Source organism: Triticum aestivum, chromosome 4B (assembly GCF_018294505.1).
Source record: "Triticum aestivum cultivar Chinese Spring chromosome 4B, IWGSC CS RefSeq v2.1, whole genome shotgun sequence".
NCBI lineage: Eukaryota > Viridiplantae > Streptophyta > Magnoliopsida > Poales > Poaceae > Triticum > Triticum aestivum.
In genome coordinates this window covers 134,185,640-134,203,146 of record NC_057804.1, presented here as the reverse complement: position 1 = coordinate 134,203,146, position 17,507 = coordinate 134,185,640, and the positions used below count along the sequence as shown (strand labels likewise).

Sequence of the window (17,507 nt, the reverse complement as noted above, 5' to 3'; positions counted from 1 at the left end):
CGTATTTGTCCAGCTCATCCGTCACCGCCTGGGCGCCCCGGATGTTCTCAGCAGGCGTGGCGTAGACGGGGCGTTCTGCCCCGCACATGCTGGCGATGGTCGCGCCACGCTGCCGGACCGTGCCGACGTGGCTAGGCCCCTCAGGAGCCGGCGTGCCGCCAACGGCTCGATCCATCTCGTGCCGGTAGGCGTCCGAGAGGCGTCGCATGCTGGCTAGTCTACCAGCGCTCTCGAGAAGCTGGACGCGGCGTGCCTCCAGCATCTCAGCATCTGTGCCCTCTGGGATGGGTGCCGACAGGTCTTGCAGAGCCGCGTCGAGTGGGTCTCGAGCGCGTCCATCCGAGTGCTCGCCGCTGTGGATGATGAGCACCTCCGTGACGGTGCTCCCACCGCTGAGCTCGCGAGGTGGTGGCTCGCCGTAGACCACCACGTTGGTGGGGAACGCGTCAAACAACGCCGTGTCAGAGTCAACGATCATCGGATCAGTGGAACCAACAGACTCCAGGTCCACAGCAGGCTCGCTGGTGACGTGGAGCTGGTCGAGGAGGCTGATGAGGCGGCTCTCGGGGCAGCCGGTGCCCGCGTCGGAGGCTGACTCGTCGGAGAGGTGGATCTCGCTGACAAGGTCGGCGAGGCAGCTCGCCGCACAGGCGATCTCCGCGCCATTCAGCGCGTTGAGGCTGACACCGTTGGGCGTGCTGGGCTGGCTTCGCTCGCCAGGAAGGAACAAGGTTCCCATCCAGAGCAGATCTCCAGGAGATGGTGCACCTCGCCCCATGGTGGGCGACAAATGTCGGGGGTTGGGTGCGACATATGCTAAAGGATGGCTTATCATGATGGGAGCGAGTAGAACGTCCCTGGTGCCCGAAAGCGGGATGAGGCGTAGACACGAACGCCGGCGTACTTTACCCAGGTTCGGGGCTCTCCTAGGAGATAACACCCTTAGTCCTGCTCTACGGGGTCTCCGCATGATCACTCAAGGCGCAAGTGATACAAAATTGCTCCTTGAGCTGTATGCTAGAGGTAGGAGAAGGCAAGGCTAGCTCTCTCCTGCCCTAGGAATGTGGCTAGGTCTAATGGGGTGGAAACCCTTTGCATGGGTGCCCTAGGGGGCTTATATAGGCCTACCCCCCAGGGGTACAACGGTAATCTGGCCGGCTGCTGGGCCCGGCTGTCAGCGTCTCCGGCCTCCGGCTTCTCCGCCGACTACTGGGGCCCCTGCCCGGCGGGCCCCGCCGACTGGTCTGGTACGGAGCCGACAGGACGCTCCCGCCGCGGGCGGGTCTGGTTGGCGGCTGCTCACTGTAGCCGTGCTGCTAATGACGCGGGCTTGGTTAGCTCAGCGTGGCTACAGTCCCGCCGCCTGGTGGGAGATCACTGTATCCACACCTGGTCTCATCAGGTTAATGGCGTCCTTGCTTCGAGGGTGGGGTTGACCGACTAATCCGGTGTGCGCCGTCTTCTGGGGTGTCACTGCCCGGGAGGGCCCCGCAGACCGCGGGCCGTACCGACAGGCCGTCGTGGGGAACAGGGCTCCGCCTGTCCGGAGTGACGTCAAGGGTAGGTGGCAACAGTGTCACGCCGTGCCGAGATCTCCGTCCGTACGGGCAGTGTGGCCACGCCGAACCCACAATTTTAGGATAAGGGCTTCACTGTAGCCACGCCCCATCACGTCCTCTTGAAGGGGGCACAAACTCTGAGGGCGTGAGGTGGCCGCCTGCTTGATGCCGCCCTCTCTAGACGCCGGCTGGCCGGAGACGGGCGCTCGTGGTGCTGTTGGCTGGTGGTTGGCCGCCGTCTGGTGGCCGACCGTAGAGCTAGCTGGCCACCGGAGGACGGAGCTTCAGCTTGGGGCACAGCAAGGCGAAGCTGGCCCAAAGTCTTGATAAATCCAGGGACCCGGGTGAGGCTACCCGTGGCCCATTACTCCGACACCGGACGACCGTCCAACGCCGGGCGTCCAACGCCTGGGCACTCAACCAGCCAGAAGGGCCAGCCGACGGAAGCTACAACGGCCGGACGACCGGCAAGTACCGGACGGCCGACACCCCCCAGGCCCCGGACGACCGAGCACCACCGGACGACCGGCGCCTCCCGTCCAGAGCCAAAACGCCGGGCGTCCAACAAGCACCGGACGACCGGACCCTCGCGAGCCACCGGACGTCTGCTACCTGTCGGTCGACCGACGCCTGTGTGTGCGCAGTAAATAGACCTCCTCCTCCTCCTAGAGAGAGTTAGCATTGGTTTAGCTCATTTGAGATAGAGCTTTGCTCATCCATACGGATCTCCTCCTCGTGAGAGACTGCGGCCTCTTCGGAGAAGATCCATCTGGATTCAAGACCCCTTTACGGGAAGATCCCTCGTGGATTCAAGACCTCTTCTCGAAGATGAACTATCACCACTTGTATCGTTCTTTGTTGGATTTGGATCTTGTACTCTTTTGTATTTCGAGGATCTAGCACATGTGTGACTTTATTCTTGTTGGTTGAGTGTTCTCTCGTGTTTTTCCTTCGTTCCCCTCCTTGTGTTCTTCGTGTTTCTTGTAGGGATCCGCTCCAATCGTGAAAGATCGGTCTCTAGGGTTCTACCCTACATCACAATGGCTGCTTCTTTCCTGCGAAAATCGACTGACCTAAAAACAAGCAAATACACAGCAGTCTCTCTCTCGCGCCCTTGGATCCAAGAACCTATTGTTTATACTCTTGTCATGTGTCACGTTTCACTCCAAGGGCGAGTACTAAGTTCTTGCCCTTGGATCACGTGTTTCGTGATTCGGGCACCGGGCACCATCTCTCTCTTTTGAAGACAACACTGCTATGTGTTCTTCGGTGGTGGATGCTAGTGATTTTTTTTAGAAAATATGCTTGCATTCAAATCATGAAATAATACAAAAAATCATCTGTACAAGCACATCCTAACACACATACAAAAAGCCAAAAAATAAAACAAAGAGCGCCCTAAAACAACTAGTAAAACGCGAAGATCTCCGAAACTAAGTGTCATCATTCATGAACTTTATGAAAAGACTCCTACAACACAAGAATCTACAAACACAAGAATCTACAAACTAGACCCAAACAGGTCATCATCTTCAACCACGACATAATCGCCCCAGCGCTGCTTCCCTTTTCTTCGCACCAGTGCTAAAAAGATAAGGACACACATGTGCATCCAACACGCCTACACCAGCCTCGCCATTGTGGCTTTGAGTACCACTATATGTGTCCCTTCCAGATGAAAGAAAATTAAGATTCGGTTCCAGTGCTGATGCCACGGCAGGGCCAACCGCCCAGGCAAAGCAGGACATCCCTCCAGCACCACATAGAAAGAGGAAGAACAACAAAAATTAATCATACCGAAGAGAAAATAGAATCTCCATCTTCACACAACCACCACCCATCCGAGGACCCAACCGACCAGTGCCGGTCGACCTCCAGACACTATAGCCGCGACCTCGACGAGATCCGGGGATCCCCCACCCCACTAGCCCCTAGACGAAGGCAAGAGCTTCGTCTGACCGTGAGCGGAGTCCAAAGAATCTTATTCAAACGCGACGTCGCCGCAACAACCTTGGCAGCATCTCCCTCAAACCTAACCCTACTGCGAACCCACCCCACGCACAAATCCAAGGCCCTCCTCCCTCCCGCCACCGGCACGGCCGGCGGAGGGAGAGGGAACAGCGGCAGTGCCGGCGACACGCAAAGGAAAGCCCCGCTCGCCTCCTTTCCGCCTGTGCAGGCGATCCAATCTGAAAGGACGAGCGGCGAACACAACAAAACAATGGTATTTGACCATTGCTAGTACTCCTAGAAGAGATCATGGTGCTCCCTCGACTTGGCTTGGCTGGTCGACGAGGAGTGGCGGCTGTTCGTCTAGAACGCGCGGTAGGTTTTTGCGACGGTAAAATTATTGTATGTACGGGCAATCCAACGGCCCCGGTTTTACCAAAGTGCAATCGCTTCTCTCCAACCCTGCCGCCCGAAGGCTGCAGCCATGCGGCGGCACTACGCCGAGCTCTTCCGCCGCGCCGCCTCGCTGCCGTCTCTCTCGCTGGTGGCCTCCCTCCACGGCGCCGCACTCCGCCGAGGCGCGGTCCTCGTCCCCTCGCTCATCCATGCCTACTCCGCGTGCGGCGACCCAGCCTCCGCCCGCAGCGTGTTCGACGGATTGCCCGCACAGGAGCAGACGCTCTCCGCGCGCACCGCGCTGGCCAGCGCGATGTCCGCGCACGGCAGGTGCCGGGAGGTGCTCGGCCTGTTCCGCGGACGGGAGGGGGAGATGGACGACAAGGCGGTGACGGTGGTCCTTGCCGCGTGCGCTAGCGATGAGGATCCTCTGACGTACGGCAGCCTGCCGTTCCGTCACTGACATGTGGGCCCGTTGGGAGCCTGGTCCACATGTCAGTGGCCCAACGGCACGTAACGCACGGCAGAGGAGCGTCTTCCGTGTGCTAGGGCCGGGATGGTCAGTGAGGGGAGGGAAGTCTTCGCGAGGGTCAGGAGGCCAGCGTTGCAGCACTACACGTGCATGGTGGAGATGCTCGGACGTGCTGGGGAGGTCGAGGAGGCAGAGGGGCTGCTCGCGCGGATGGAGGCACGGCCAGACAGGATCATCTGCACGGTGCTGCTCGCTGCGTGCCGGGCGCATGGCCGTGTCGATGTGGCTGAGAGAGTGGCTAGGTTGATGAGCGAGTATGGCATTGTGTGAATTTTGGCATATTGATCTGTTGACAAACTGGCCATTGTGTGAGGCTGTTAGCCAAGACCAGTGATCAAAACCATTGTGATATGGAGCTGATAACACATAGTTTGATTGACGGCAATGGTGGTTCATGAAGTTCATGCAGTAATGCAGTATACAACACAAGCACCTGGCCGGTGAGATCTGAATTTTGTAGAAGTCTATGCTGCAGTGGACGGACCACATGAGCGCCAGCACACTTCACTGCTTGAACCTGTATGGAAGCACAGTTCGAAGGCACCTATCAGATTGCTATAAAATGGGTAACGCCGGTACTATAGACCATCTGTAGTGGAATGCCCGTCAGTTTTCTCAGTTGCTGACTGTCTAAGCTCTCTGAGTAGCTTGATGATGGGCGTACATTTCTCATTTCTGGACTGTAAGTTGTCAAGCTTAATGGAGCCTGGCAGCCCGTAATGCAACACAAAGAGAAGTCGCCAAAGTTAATAGCCGAACTTGTCAATATTGTTAATAGCCGTAACTGTCAATCTTGACTTCTTGAGTGAATTGTTGAGGAGCAGTTTCGATCAAACTGTCAATCTTGACTTCTTGAGTGAATTGTTGAGGAGCAGTTTCGATCAAATTTTGTTGAAGCTGGATGTGGTGGGAACTATCAAAATACAGGAAGTCTGCTCCAAGAACCTGTTGTGAGATCTTCTAGGATTCAGTTTTCGGATACTTCATAGTTCTGGCATTCTCTCACGGTGGAAACTGTACCTCCTGCTATGTTTCAATTTACTGAGCATAGATCATCTGTTTTAAATGGTTAGTCCCTTCACTATTGTGTCCACTGTCACAGCAATCAACGGATCTTATTCTGGACATATGTGCAATGACGCTTGAGCAAATCAGCTCTCTGATATAAATACTCACGTTGACGCAAAACGTCCATCTCGCATGCGACACATGGGTGCGAGGGAATGCGGAGTTGGGTATTGCTGGTAAGAGACAGAACAAGTGCAACCTGGTTGGGAAACTAGCAGGAGAGATGAGGAAGCGGTTGTTCTGGTCACGAGCACAGCTGAGCTCGTTATCTGGGCAGCTCGGCTCTTCATTGGGATGCGGTGCATTCAATTCCTGTGCCAGTGCGTTGATCGTTTTTAAAGGAGGAAATGTGGAAATACAGTAGATGGGTACGACGTACGTAGGTCTAGTTACGGAGCGGACGTTTGCTGCCGTGATGGATCTAAAGGAGAGCCGTGGCTCGTGACATCAGTCCCGTCCTGATCCGTGGATCAGGATGCATGCTTTCCAGTAGGGCGGTAGTAGAGTAGTAAATGAGGGATGGCACCAAGACGGAGTTGCCTCCAATCTCTACCTGCCCTGTTTGTGCACTGTAGCTTGCGGCTAGCTGAGCGGCGGAGTTCATCCTGCAAGAATACACAGCTGGCAGCGCAAAAATGGAGTTCCTGATGCAACCAATTAGGAGGTAGTCCCGTGTGCAGCTTTCAGCCGAGTACATCTTTTTTTGGAGTTTGCATGAAATCTATATAATATTTCAAGATTTGGGCAATCCAGGACCACGTTGCTGGATGAGGTTAATGACAACAAGGTTCCAATGGAGCCACTGCACTACCATGCGGTGGCAACTGTTGCTGATCAGTTGTCACCCATGGCGGCAACGAGTGCTGGCGGGCAGATCTGTGCGGCAGAGGGGGCGGCGGTCACGGAAGCAGATGGTGAAGCGCAAGCAAAGTAGATATGCAATTTGAAATCGTGTGCCTAGATAGGTAGTTGGCTGGGCTAGCTCGACATGCATTTGAAACAATTGCTCTTCAGTTTCAGAAGGGACTGGCTGAGGACAAATGCGGTTAACAAACAAAAATAAAATTAAAAACTGTAATAGAGGATATAACAAATGTAGATAAAGCCTGTCAATCTACTCCTGGAATGGTTGGTAGACACAGCATCTCATGTGTAATAGAAATCAGCTGGGGAAAACTATACTAAGCTGTACAGCATAGTAGTACTGAAGACAGTTTCTCAATTATGAGTGTAGTTTTAGTGTGTTTTAACCATAGTAAAAATCTACTTGCAGTGACATCAGTGGGCATGATTTTCAATGAGATACAAGAGCTAAGAGCAAAATTAATCTCAAATGCAGAGTGGACACAGTATGATCTGAAAACACGATATGTGATGGAATTAGACAGTTTGAAAAAGCAATTTAGTTTGGTTTGTGTCCTGTTCTGATGAATATAAGGCAGTGAAGTCATTCCTGAATTTTAGTGTAAAGATAGAGCATAATAGAAAAAATAAAAAATTAGTCCCAAGAGGATATTTGCCCGCCTGGGGGTGTATGTTTATCTGTTTTCATGGGAAAATGATTAGATCAGAGGAACATTGCTAAAAATCTGCTCACTGGATTAAAACTGGTTGCTTTTGATTCGATATGTTTGGCAGCCTATAGGTGCTGATAATAATAATACTGTCTGCAGGGTGAGGATCGGAGCTGCCGCTCCCGGTAGGACGCCTTGTCCTAGTCGCACGAGCGCCCTTGAGAAGGCAATATGTGGTTTTGCGGAGAATCCAGGGAATGTGATTGTGTCTGCATCGGGTACATTGAAGGAAATCTTTTCTTGTACTGCATAGCTTTATACATTGTCGTACCAGACCTGCGAGTTTTATGGATAGGCATGTCTTTGAGAACAATAATATCATCACAGTTCTGTCCATACATATTTATCGTTCATTCTTCTGAAATTATGTGGACAATATCAGCATTTTTATTACTTTACCGTCATATCTCATTAATTGATATAGTTCAGGTCCACACTGTGTTCACTGCTTTTATATCACGGACAGATTATCTAAGAATTTAGAAGTGATTTTCTTTTCACATAATGTAAGTTACTGTTGCACATGCTTTATTCACTTCATGATCTTGCAGTCTGAATACCAATTGATAGTGATAATGCTCGTACTTCTAAAAAACCGTGGTTGAATAAGGAGGGATTGCACTTGCCTGGTTGTACGGTGCCATTCAGTTATCAGTAGTCTAGCACATCATTTGTGAAGCATGAAAGGCATGAATCAATTCTTTTCCAGGATTCTGGCTTTGTTGACTGAAGTGGGTATTGTTAGGATCCAGAGCGGTTAAATTCAGGAACTGTGATTGTTAATTATGTAGTCTTATTTGTGATTTACCTGTAACTACAGTGCTAATTCTACATCTCTGAGTCTTATTTGACTCTTGTTTATTGGTATTTGATAGATGAGCAGGATAGGAAAGGTTAATATCGGAAGTGCTGTTCTGCGCCTGGGTGCATACACACCCGAGCTGAACAGTAGTAAATTTAGAAAAAAAGATAGGAATAAATAAACTTTGATTTTTTATTGCATTCTATATATAGAATTGTCCAAATTCTTCTGAAGCATCCAGATACCATTGCCAAACCAAACATCAGGATGTGGTTTGACCTGATGGATGATTGCTGTGCTCACCATGCCATTGGATGTAGGAATTTATGGGATGGAAACTTTGAGATCATTATGAACTTTGCCAGGATACCCTTTTTGTAATGGGATTTTTTTGGATTCATAATCTCTGTTTGTTCTTTTGCACATGGCGGGAGCGGCCTGTTTCAGTCTTGGATTACTAATGCGTGCTGAGTTGCTGCTGCCTTTTGATCAGATTGTAAGGTAGGGCCATGAATTTTTTTGAAATTCAGAATCTTTCGCTTACGGGTAGTGTTTAGTTAAAAGGCAGCTCTCGCTGGAGATTTTTTCCCTGTGCTGCGGCCTTTGGGAGTTACTCATCAGATCACTAAACTGAGCACTTTTTCTGTGAAGTGTAAACTCAAACAGGTGGCGGAAGCCTGTGTTGCTGCCTTTGGGACAAGTGGAAGCATCACTGCCTTTTCATGTACAACCACGAGTATGTTGTGGCTGCCGGAGCAGCTCTCCCCTGTGCCAGACATTTGCTTCGCCGGTGCCGACAGACAGATGGAGACGATGGATGAAGGAGCAACCGGTGGCTGGCAGCCAAGGCAAAGGCAAGGCAAGGAGGACCTTCCAGCTGCATCCTCGGAGGAAATACTGACCGTGAACTCATCCGTCATGGCGTTCTCCTGATCCGTGGAATGTACCGGATGGATTCCGATCCCCGTGCCCGTCGCAGGTGCCGTTTGCTCGACGGCTGTCCACGGCCGTTGCTTTCGGTTTGCCGACTGGGGCTGGAGTGCAGGGCGTGCAAAGGTCCAAACTGAGCGCTGCCGTGCCAAGCTACGGTTAGCGTTGCTTTCACCCTTGGTCTCTTCTCCGTGTTTATCTGATTGCGCTGCAATGCCGCATGCATCCGGTGTTTGTCTACTTCCGTGTCTTTCTTTTGCTGGCTGTCGACAAGTCGTGTATTTTCCCTTTTGGAACTGAAGTCGATCTACCTTGCACGCAAGGAGCGCGGAATTCAGTCTATATTTTCTTGATTTTCCTGATATAGTATTTGAACAGTGTTCAACACTATGTTTCTTAGCAAAATACTTACTACCTCGTTATATTATGGGACGGAGGAGTAATAAGTAGTAGAACTTATAATTTGGTGATTTCGTGCAGACATCTATGGGAGATTCCACAAAATCCTCGATTTTCACATTGCAAACTCATCCACGCTTTTCCTCGTCCACGCTTTCAAGATTTACATTCGACAAATGGTTGGAAGCAAAATATTCTACTACGAATGCTGCCATCAAAATTCAACTATAAAAAACGTCAATGTATACCTAACATAAACCAGCACAGCGTCAGCAAGTACTGTACGTCAGTACACTTGTACGTGCGCCGACGTGGTAATTAGGAGAAAAAAAGGTTGGAAAATTCGGCACCGTCGATCTCCTGCCATCTCGATCTGAGCCGTCGGCTCGCCGTCCCGCAGATGGCACAAGCGTAGCCGCGCAACCTCGTCTCTCCTCTCTCCTCCACTTCCGTTACCACTCCTCCACCAGACCGGGTCCACGCCGCCGGGCCCGCGAAATCTCCTCCTCCCCTTCCTTCTCCCCTCGGACCCCTCCCCCATCCTTCCGCCCCACCTCACACCACCGCCTCCGCCTCCTCTTCCGCCACCGCCACCGCCACCGCCACCACCACCAGCAAAACCCTACAGCACGGACCCGGCCGAGCCATATGGCTAGCTTCGGCGTCGACACGCGTCCCGCCGCGGCGGGGGAGGGAGCGCTCTCCTTCCTCTCCCGGAGCCTGCGGGAGGACCTGCGCCTCATCCGCGCGCGGGCCGGGGAGCTTGAGACCTTCCTCAGCGCGCCGGTCCCGGAGCCCGACCTCTTCGCGCGCCTCCGCAAGGCCTACAACACCACCTCCTCCTCCGCCTCCGCCTCGGGGATCGGGAGGACGCGCCTGGACCTGTCGGCGATAGGGAAGGCGTTCGAGGCTGAGGTCGGGAGGGGGTGGGGGGCCAAGACCGGGTGGAGGTGGGAGGACGAGGACGCCGCGGAGTGGGAGCCCATACGGGCCGTCAAGGCGCGCCTCAGGGACCTCGACCGCAAGCGCCAGGACCAGGCCAGCGACGTGCTCCACAAGGTCAAGCTCAGCCTGGTAAGCTTCCAAACCCTCACCAATTCTACCGTCGTTCGTGCACAAGTAAATGAATAAACTGCAGCCCTTGCCGTTTGAGTTGCATCCACAAGTTAATAAACTGCAGCCTCACCAATTGAAGGACGCTGGCTATTCTTAGGTCAAGTTCATCTAATTGAGTTGGGTCACTAATGGTGGACCGTGGACATATCTTTGATTTTACTCTGGATTTTTTTTTCAATTCTGAATAATTGTTGGGGCAATTCGATTCTGAAATTTTAGCTTCATGTTGAGGAAGTCGAGCAAATGTTGTGGTTCGCTTGGATCAAGTTTTATGCTTATGATTTAGAGGGGAAACGTTCAGTGCTGTGATCAACAAGTTTGAGTTGAGTTGTCAACAATACATCCTCTAGATTGGCTTATCTGAAAGTGAAATTGGGTGTTTTTGTTCATTGTTGTGCTCGTAGGCTTGACATGTAAGGTGTAAAAAATCGCAAGAGGTTTGAGTCTAAGAATAACATAGGTACGGGATGACTTTACTTTAGTTTCATTCCTTCCTTGCCTAGTCAAATCTGGACACACTGAATTCAAATACCATCTACTTCCCGGCAAGAAAAAAAAATGATCTACTTACTAGTCAAAATAATCTAAGGCTACTTTGTAAGAAAACTGCATGCCAGAAGTTAATGAAGACGCTCTCGGTTGGTGCCTTGAGCCCTTGAGCCCATGCAATTTTTGGGGTTTCATGTTAGAATATGAATAAATAATGGAACCTTTATGGGAAGTCCAGGGCATCAGAATCATCTCAGGATAATAAATCACATGTTAAGTGTGGTGTGAGTCATTTATCAAATGCATTAAGTTTCACTCGCAATTTTTTTTTTAAAAATCAGCAGTTGAAAATTGTTACATATATTATTTGCAAAAGTTGCATAACCCCAGTTTGCTTGCAGTGCATGGACCTTAAATTAAACTTGTTCTGTGATTTACATGTTGCACTATTTTTCGTTAAATTAAAATTGTTACATATATTATTTAAATTAAACTTGCAGTGCATACCAAATCTTCTACAGTACTATTTTTCGTTGAGTACATATATATAAGTGCACTAACATGATGTACAATTGCGATTCTTATTGCAGAAATCGATGAGCTTTGCATCTGAAGCATCTGAGGTTAGTCATCTGGTTTCATATTCTGTTGCATTGTGCATTAGAGCATCACTTTTTTGTGCATATGCTAGTTTCTATTTATCAGGGTCAGTGAACTTTTCTGCATGAATACTTTGCAATACCTACAACTGCAAGAGATGTTTTTTGAAGAGCAAAACTAATTGTGATAGTTGCTGCCTTGAGTTCATTGGCTTCATTCCTCCTGTAAACTACTAAATATTGGAGTTGGCAGCATTATCTTGTTTTCAGAATGAAGGTCAAATAAGGTTGTACAATCCTTGTATTATGCCCTTACAAAATATTGTAAACCATTATATGCCTCTTGACCCACATGTTAGACACGGGGTGGCTGCATGTTGTAGGCATATGCCTTTTTTTCAGCTTTGCAGAGACGTACAATGTTCAGGATATCGGTAACTTGTAGCTGCTCAGTCGGTTGAGGAGTAGGGATTAATCGGGGAATCGACCTATTAACTGAATTTATCGGTAACCCATTTATCGGTAGGTTAATTAGGGCCATATCTATATATCTTCGCTTCAAAGATGGAGCATTTGCAGTGCTAGAAGCAGCCACAGATTGCTAAATATCAACAAATAGTCAAATACATCACATTAGACAATAAGCAGCAGCAGAATATAGGAAGCAGCAGCAGCAGCATATAGCATAGCAGCAGCAGCAGTGAAGGAGAGGCAATAAGCAGCAGTAGCAGCAGCATATAGCATAGATCAGATTGCTGCTCGGAGAGTAGCGGCGGCGGCGATGGCTGCTCCAGCCTTCTCCAACGAGGCTTACTACTACAGGAGGGGAGGGGAGGGGAGGGGAGAGTGAGAAGGGAGGGAACGGGCTGTGACCTAAACACCCAGTTTTGGGGTAAAGGAGGGAATGGGCCAAACTTTTGGGCCCAAATTTCTCTCTCCAGTTAATTGGCCCAGTGGGATAAATCAGCCTTAATCCGCTAGACCAGTTAACGCGAAGGATATGCTGTTATCACATCCGCGACCTACGGAATCAGGATTAACTGGCCAATTAACTTAAATATTGGCTGATATTTTGAACAGTGGGGACATATAGGGATGTTACCCTGTCAATCTACTAATTTTCAGTTTCTTTGGCATTGACAATAAATCGATTTCACCTTCTGATGTAGGGAACATAATCTAGTCAGTATTTCTGGAATGCTAAGTGTAGGTGTGTCGGCCGGCCCAATGCCACGCTAGATCGAAAGAATGAAAAGACACAAGAAGCCTAGTAAATCCTTCGCATTTTGCGACCATTCCCGCGAGGACTACGATTCGGAGCAGAACCCAGTTTCATCCTAATAAATAATCTTGATTATAGAACTGCTCTCTTCCATCCTCCCGCATACGTACATTCTTTAATGTGGATGCGTGCCAGGTGCCAATAGTGCCATAGAATCTATGTCCTCTTGAGTGTTAACATCATGGCCTCTTCTTGGCATCTCTTTGTCCTACCAGGAAGACTATTCTTCAGCACTATAGCACATGAGATCGACATGTTTTTCTTGTAACCGCATGGTCTACTTAATTCTACTAGAAGAGTACTTTTATAGATGTAATCATGTAGATGAGGAGGAAAGTAATAGTGTAAGTACATCAATGCATGCTGACACAATTCAGTTTCATGGGCCTTGGTTGGCTGAGTCCTATGCACCATGCCCCATAATCAAGCTCCCTTTAACTCCCTGATTTAGCATCATTCGCATGTGAAGCATGTATATATTAACACATTTGCATGCATGTCCAGGATTAGCTACCCCTTTCTGCTTTATGCATTTCTTAATATATATTGATCTAGTGCAGGAAGTTCCACCACTGGATTTAAACGAACTCCTTGCGTATTTTCTAAAGCAATCTGGACCATTGTTTGACCAACTTGGTATAAAAAGAGGTAAGGGGCCTTATTTTAGTTCAACAAAATCTAAGGTCTGCAGAATATTGGAATATATGTGTGTGAGCTTGTGCCGTACTGATTTTTTTCTTCTCGTGTGGAATAGATGTGTGTGACAAGCTGGTGGAGTCTCTATGCAGCAAGCGCAAGGACCACTTTGCATGTGATCCGTTGTCAACTAGTGAATCATCTTCCTTCAGAAATGACAATACTTGTGATGAACTTGATCTAAGAATAGCTAGCGTCCTTCAGAGTACAGGGCATCATTATGAAGGTGGGTTTTGGGATGATGGGCAAAAATATGATGTAGCTGACAAGAGACATGTTGCCATTGTCACTACCGCCAGTCTTCCCTGGATGACGGGAACAGCTGTAAATCCTTTGTTTCGAGCTGCATACTTGGCTAAATCTTCCAAGCAATATGTAACCTTGATGGTGCCCTGGCTTTGCAAGTCAGACCAAGAGCTCGTCTATCCGAATAACATGACTTTTAGTTCTCCAGAAGACCAAGAAACTTATATAAGGAATTGGCTGGAGGAAAGAGTTGGATTTAAAACCGACTTCAGAATATCATTCTATCCTGGAAAGGTAGGGTCTCTTTTTTAATCCATAATGTCAAACGCTATGTGTTTTAGTTGTCTAATCATTTATCCGCCCTGGCTGCAGTTTCAGAAAGAAAGGAGAAGTATAATTCCTGCTGGGGACACTTCACAATTTATACCATCAAAGGAAGCTGACATTGCAATTCTGGAAGAGCCTGAGCACCTGAACTGGTACCATCATGGAAAGCGTTGGACTGATAAATTTAATCATGTCGTCGGTGTTGTGCATACAAATTACTTGGAGTATATCAAGAGAGAGAAGAATGGTGCTATTCAAGCTTTTTTTGTCAAGCACATTAACAACCTTGTTGCCAGAGCTTATTGCCATAAGGTAATTATAAGTATGGTACTATGACTACTATGTTTATTGCGATGTTCGAGTGGACACAGTGTGAACTCTTCTTCACATATATACATATATTCAATAACTATGTGCTAGGTTGTTTTTCCTTACTGAGCTGGTATTGATACGTGTAGGTTTTGCGACTATCTGGGGCTACTCAAGATCTAGCCAGATCCATGATCTGCAATGTACATGGTGTTAATCCCAAGTTTCTGGAGGTTGGGGAGAGAATAGCAGCAGAGAGGGAATCTGGCGAGCAGTCCATGTCCAAAGGAGCTTATTTTCTGGGGAAGATGGTCTGGGCCAAAGGCTACAGAGAACTGATAGATTTGCTTGCGAAGCACAAGACGGATTTGGACGGTTTCAAACTGGACGTCTATGGAAACGGTGAAGATTCAGTAGAAGTGCAATCAGCTGCCAAGAAGCTGGATTTAAATCTTAACTTCCATAAAGGCCGAGATCATGCAGACGATTCTCTTCATGGGTAAAGATCCGAACCATCCAGCTTTGAAAACGTATGCCTTGTACATCTGCGATGTCATTGATCTGAATGCTTCTTCCTTCTTGTGTTCTTTTTCCAGGTACAAGGTTTTTGTAAACCCGAGCATTAGTGATGTCCTCTGCACCGCCACTGCTGAGGCACTAGCCATGGGCAAGTTTGTGGTCTGTGCGGATCACCCATCCAATGATTTCTTCAGATCATTCCCAAACTGCCTGACGTACACGACGTCAGAGGATTTTGTTGCCAAAGTGAAGGAAGCAATGACCCGCGATCCCCAGCCCCTCACACCTGAGCAGCGGTACAACCTTTCGTGGGAGGCTGCGACCCAGAGGTTCATGGAGCACTCAGAACTGGACAAGGTCCTGAGCAGCAATGGTGATTCTGCCAGCACCTCTGGAAGCAGCGTCGATAGGAGGATGAAGAAATCAGCCTCATTGCCAAACATGTCGGACATCGTGGATGGCGGCCTAGCATTTGCCCACTACTGCTTCACGGGCAGCGAGCTCCTCCGGCTGTCGACTGGGGCGGTGCCCGGGACCCTGAACTACAATAAGCAACATAGCGTGGACATGCACCTGCTGCCCCCTCAGGTACAGAATCCTGTATATGGCTGGTAAGACAGAACCACTGCTGTTAGTAGTACATAGATAGGTCTGTAATTTGTGACACTAATTCTTTTTCCTCCTCTCCTCAATGCCAACGGCAAAGCCTTGTTCATTATTATCAATATGAACTACAGACTACTTGTAGCACTAGATAAGAGTTGTGTATTCGATCCCTTGAGTTTTGATGGCCATTTTTCACTGGGACGCTCACATCTTTGTATGGCTGGTACAGTAGCAATGAGAATCCTATGCCCATTTCCCTGTGTCTGCACCGAAACTGGCCTGCGTCGCTCCTCGCATGCGTGTACCGCACTGGTGCACTCATACGCTGCTCCACTGTTTTCTATCTATCTACTCCGACTTGTATGCGGTACAGTATGCTCTAGTGGTACCATGATTGATTTCATGACAGGTAGAGCTTGGAATGTCTGCCTGGTACCACTACAGTACGCCTTCACACTGATGGCTCTTGGGGAGAGGGCTCTGCCGTCGATGCCACGTCACCCCTGCCCACCCAGCATGTGTTGTTGGTTGGCCCAACTGCTGCCTGCTGCATCACCTAGGTAGGTTGGTACCCCTACCCAGTACTGGCATGCCAGTTGTGGGCCTCGGGCCTCTGACGAGTGAGCCCTTCTCCCCCCTGCCACCACTATTGGTAGTACTGGGCTGTCTGCAAATTGCAATGGCGATTGATTTAATTTTGGATTTGGAATGGTGATGCGATGGCTGCGTGTCTGCTGCTGCTGCTCTGCGATGGCCGCGAGGACCATACGCAGTCTTGTGTGCGGCACGGTGTGGTGGAGTCAGTCATTATGAGACTGGACGAGTGGTGTGGGGCTATCTCTGGTTCTGAATCTGAATGCAGTGAGTACAGTACGATGGAGCCAAATCCGGAGACCGGTCGAGGGTTTCCATCGCAACGCATCACAGCAGGTGGTTGGTTGTATGGAATGGAACCATGGGTTAGTCGTTGATGCTCAAATTCGAACCGAATACCAGAACTTTCTGGAGCCGTCCAAGCTCTCACGTTCCTGCAGGGAAAATGAACCTTGAGTACACGAATGAAAGCCACCGTTGCTGCCTGTGCATTTGTTCGTTCCTTGCTTCACCTGCGGACAGGAGCCGGATTTTTTGGGATCCTTTCCCTCAACTGCCCGACCTCGCATTTGTTGTCCCATTTTCTCGCGTTGGTTTGTTTGCTTTTGCTAGACTAGATCACCATCGTCACCATCACCGTGCTATGCGACTAGTAGGGTTTCCGATTGTACCATGCAGGGGGAGAGGGGGTGACGGCAGCTCACATGATCTCATGATTAACTTAGCCGTGGTAGACGATGAGTAGCTCCACGACCAGACGGGACAGGACGGGACGGGACGTCGACACGTCGTGGTTATCTTCTTCTTCGCCTTGAGCTCTTGGTAGCAAAAAAAGAAAGAAAGTACCGCGAGCAGTGAAAAATCAGCGTGCCGAAAGTAGAGAGAGATATGACTAAGAGTACGACCGCCTTTGCTTCCGTTCGACGCTCCGTCTGAATCTTTATTTACTGTTCGGATTTGGAGGCTCAGGTTTTCACTGTGGTCTCGCGCTGCATTGCCCAAATGGGACGGCAGCAGTGACGAGAGGGAATAAAACTGTGCTGGTACATGCTGCAATGGGGGCCAACCCATGCCCAAGCTCATGGGTGCCGCCCTTCGTCCGTGCCACTGCCTTTCTTGCCTTCCATGATGACGGCTTTAATCGATGAGAGGGGCCGAGGCGACACGTCCACGTCGGGTATCCGTCCAAACGGAACGGCAACACAAACGTTTGGGAGGCGACACGTCACGTCAGCCATGAGCGACCACCGCTGCGCTTTATTTGCTGACCGCATGCATGATACAGTACTAGATCCCAAGTGCCGTGCAATCCAGTACGCACGTTGCGGCCATTTCGCGTCCTGTAGGATGTCAGGCCAACTCCAGCGCACGACTTCAAACGAACGTCTATTTTAACCTGCTTTTGTTTGTTTGGGACAGTAATGAGGTCGCTCATGTCCGCTTGGGGTTGTTGCTGTGTCGGTACGGCCAACGCACGGCCGCACCTCAAATCATGTTTGAAGTGGATGTGATTA

At 49.6% G+C, this 17,507-nt stretch overlaps 2 protein-coding genes across 2 annotated transcripts; both read left to right on the top strand.

Moving 5' to 3' along the window:
* Positions 1-3,160: 3,160 nt before the first annotated feature.
* LOC123091473 (putative pentatricopeptide repeat-containing protein At3g13770, mitochondrial) lies at positions 3,161-9,238 on the top strand. Its single transcript, XM_044512999.1, has 4 exons — positions 3,161-4,317; positions 4,438-6,470; positions 7,179-8,382; positions 8,533-9,238. Exons 1-2 carry the CDS (start codon positions 3,994-3,996, stop codon positions 4,705-4,707), a joined length of 594 nt encoding a protein of 197 aa, XP_044368934.1. The 5' UTR covers positions 3,161-3,993; the 3' UTR covers positions 4,708-6,470; positions 7,179-8,382; positions 8,533-9,238.
* Positions 9,239-9,735: 497 nt separating this feature from the next.
* Positions 9,736-15,594, top strand: LOC123091471 (digalactosyldiacylglycerol synthase 1, chloroplastic). The gene is made up of 7 exons (XM_044512998.1): positions 9,736-10,284; positions 11,406-11,438; positions 13,257-13,344; positions 13,451-13,932; positions 14,011-14,277; positions 14,424-14,773; positions 14,871-15,594. The coding sequence occupies exons 1-7, from the start codon at positions 9,859-9,861 to the stop codon at positions 15,406-15,408; spliced, it is 2,184 nt and encodes a 727-aa protein (XP_044368933.1). The 5' UTR covers positions 9,736-9,858; the 3' UTR covers positions 15,409-15,594.
* The last annotated feature ends 1,913 nt before the right edge of the window (positions 15,595-17,507 follow it).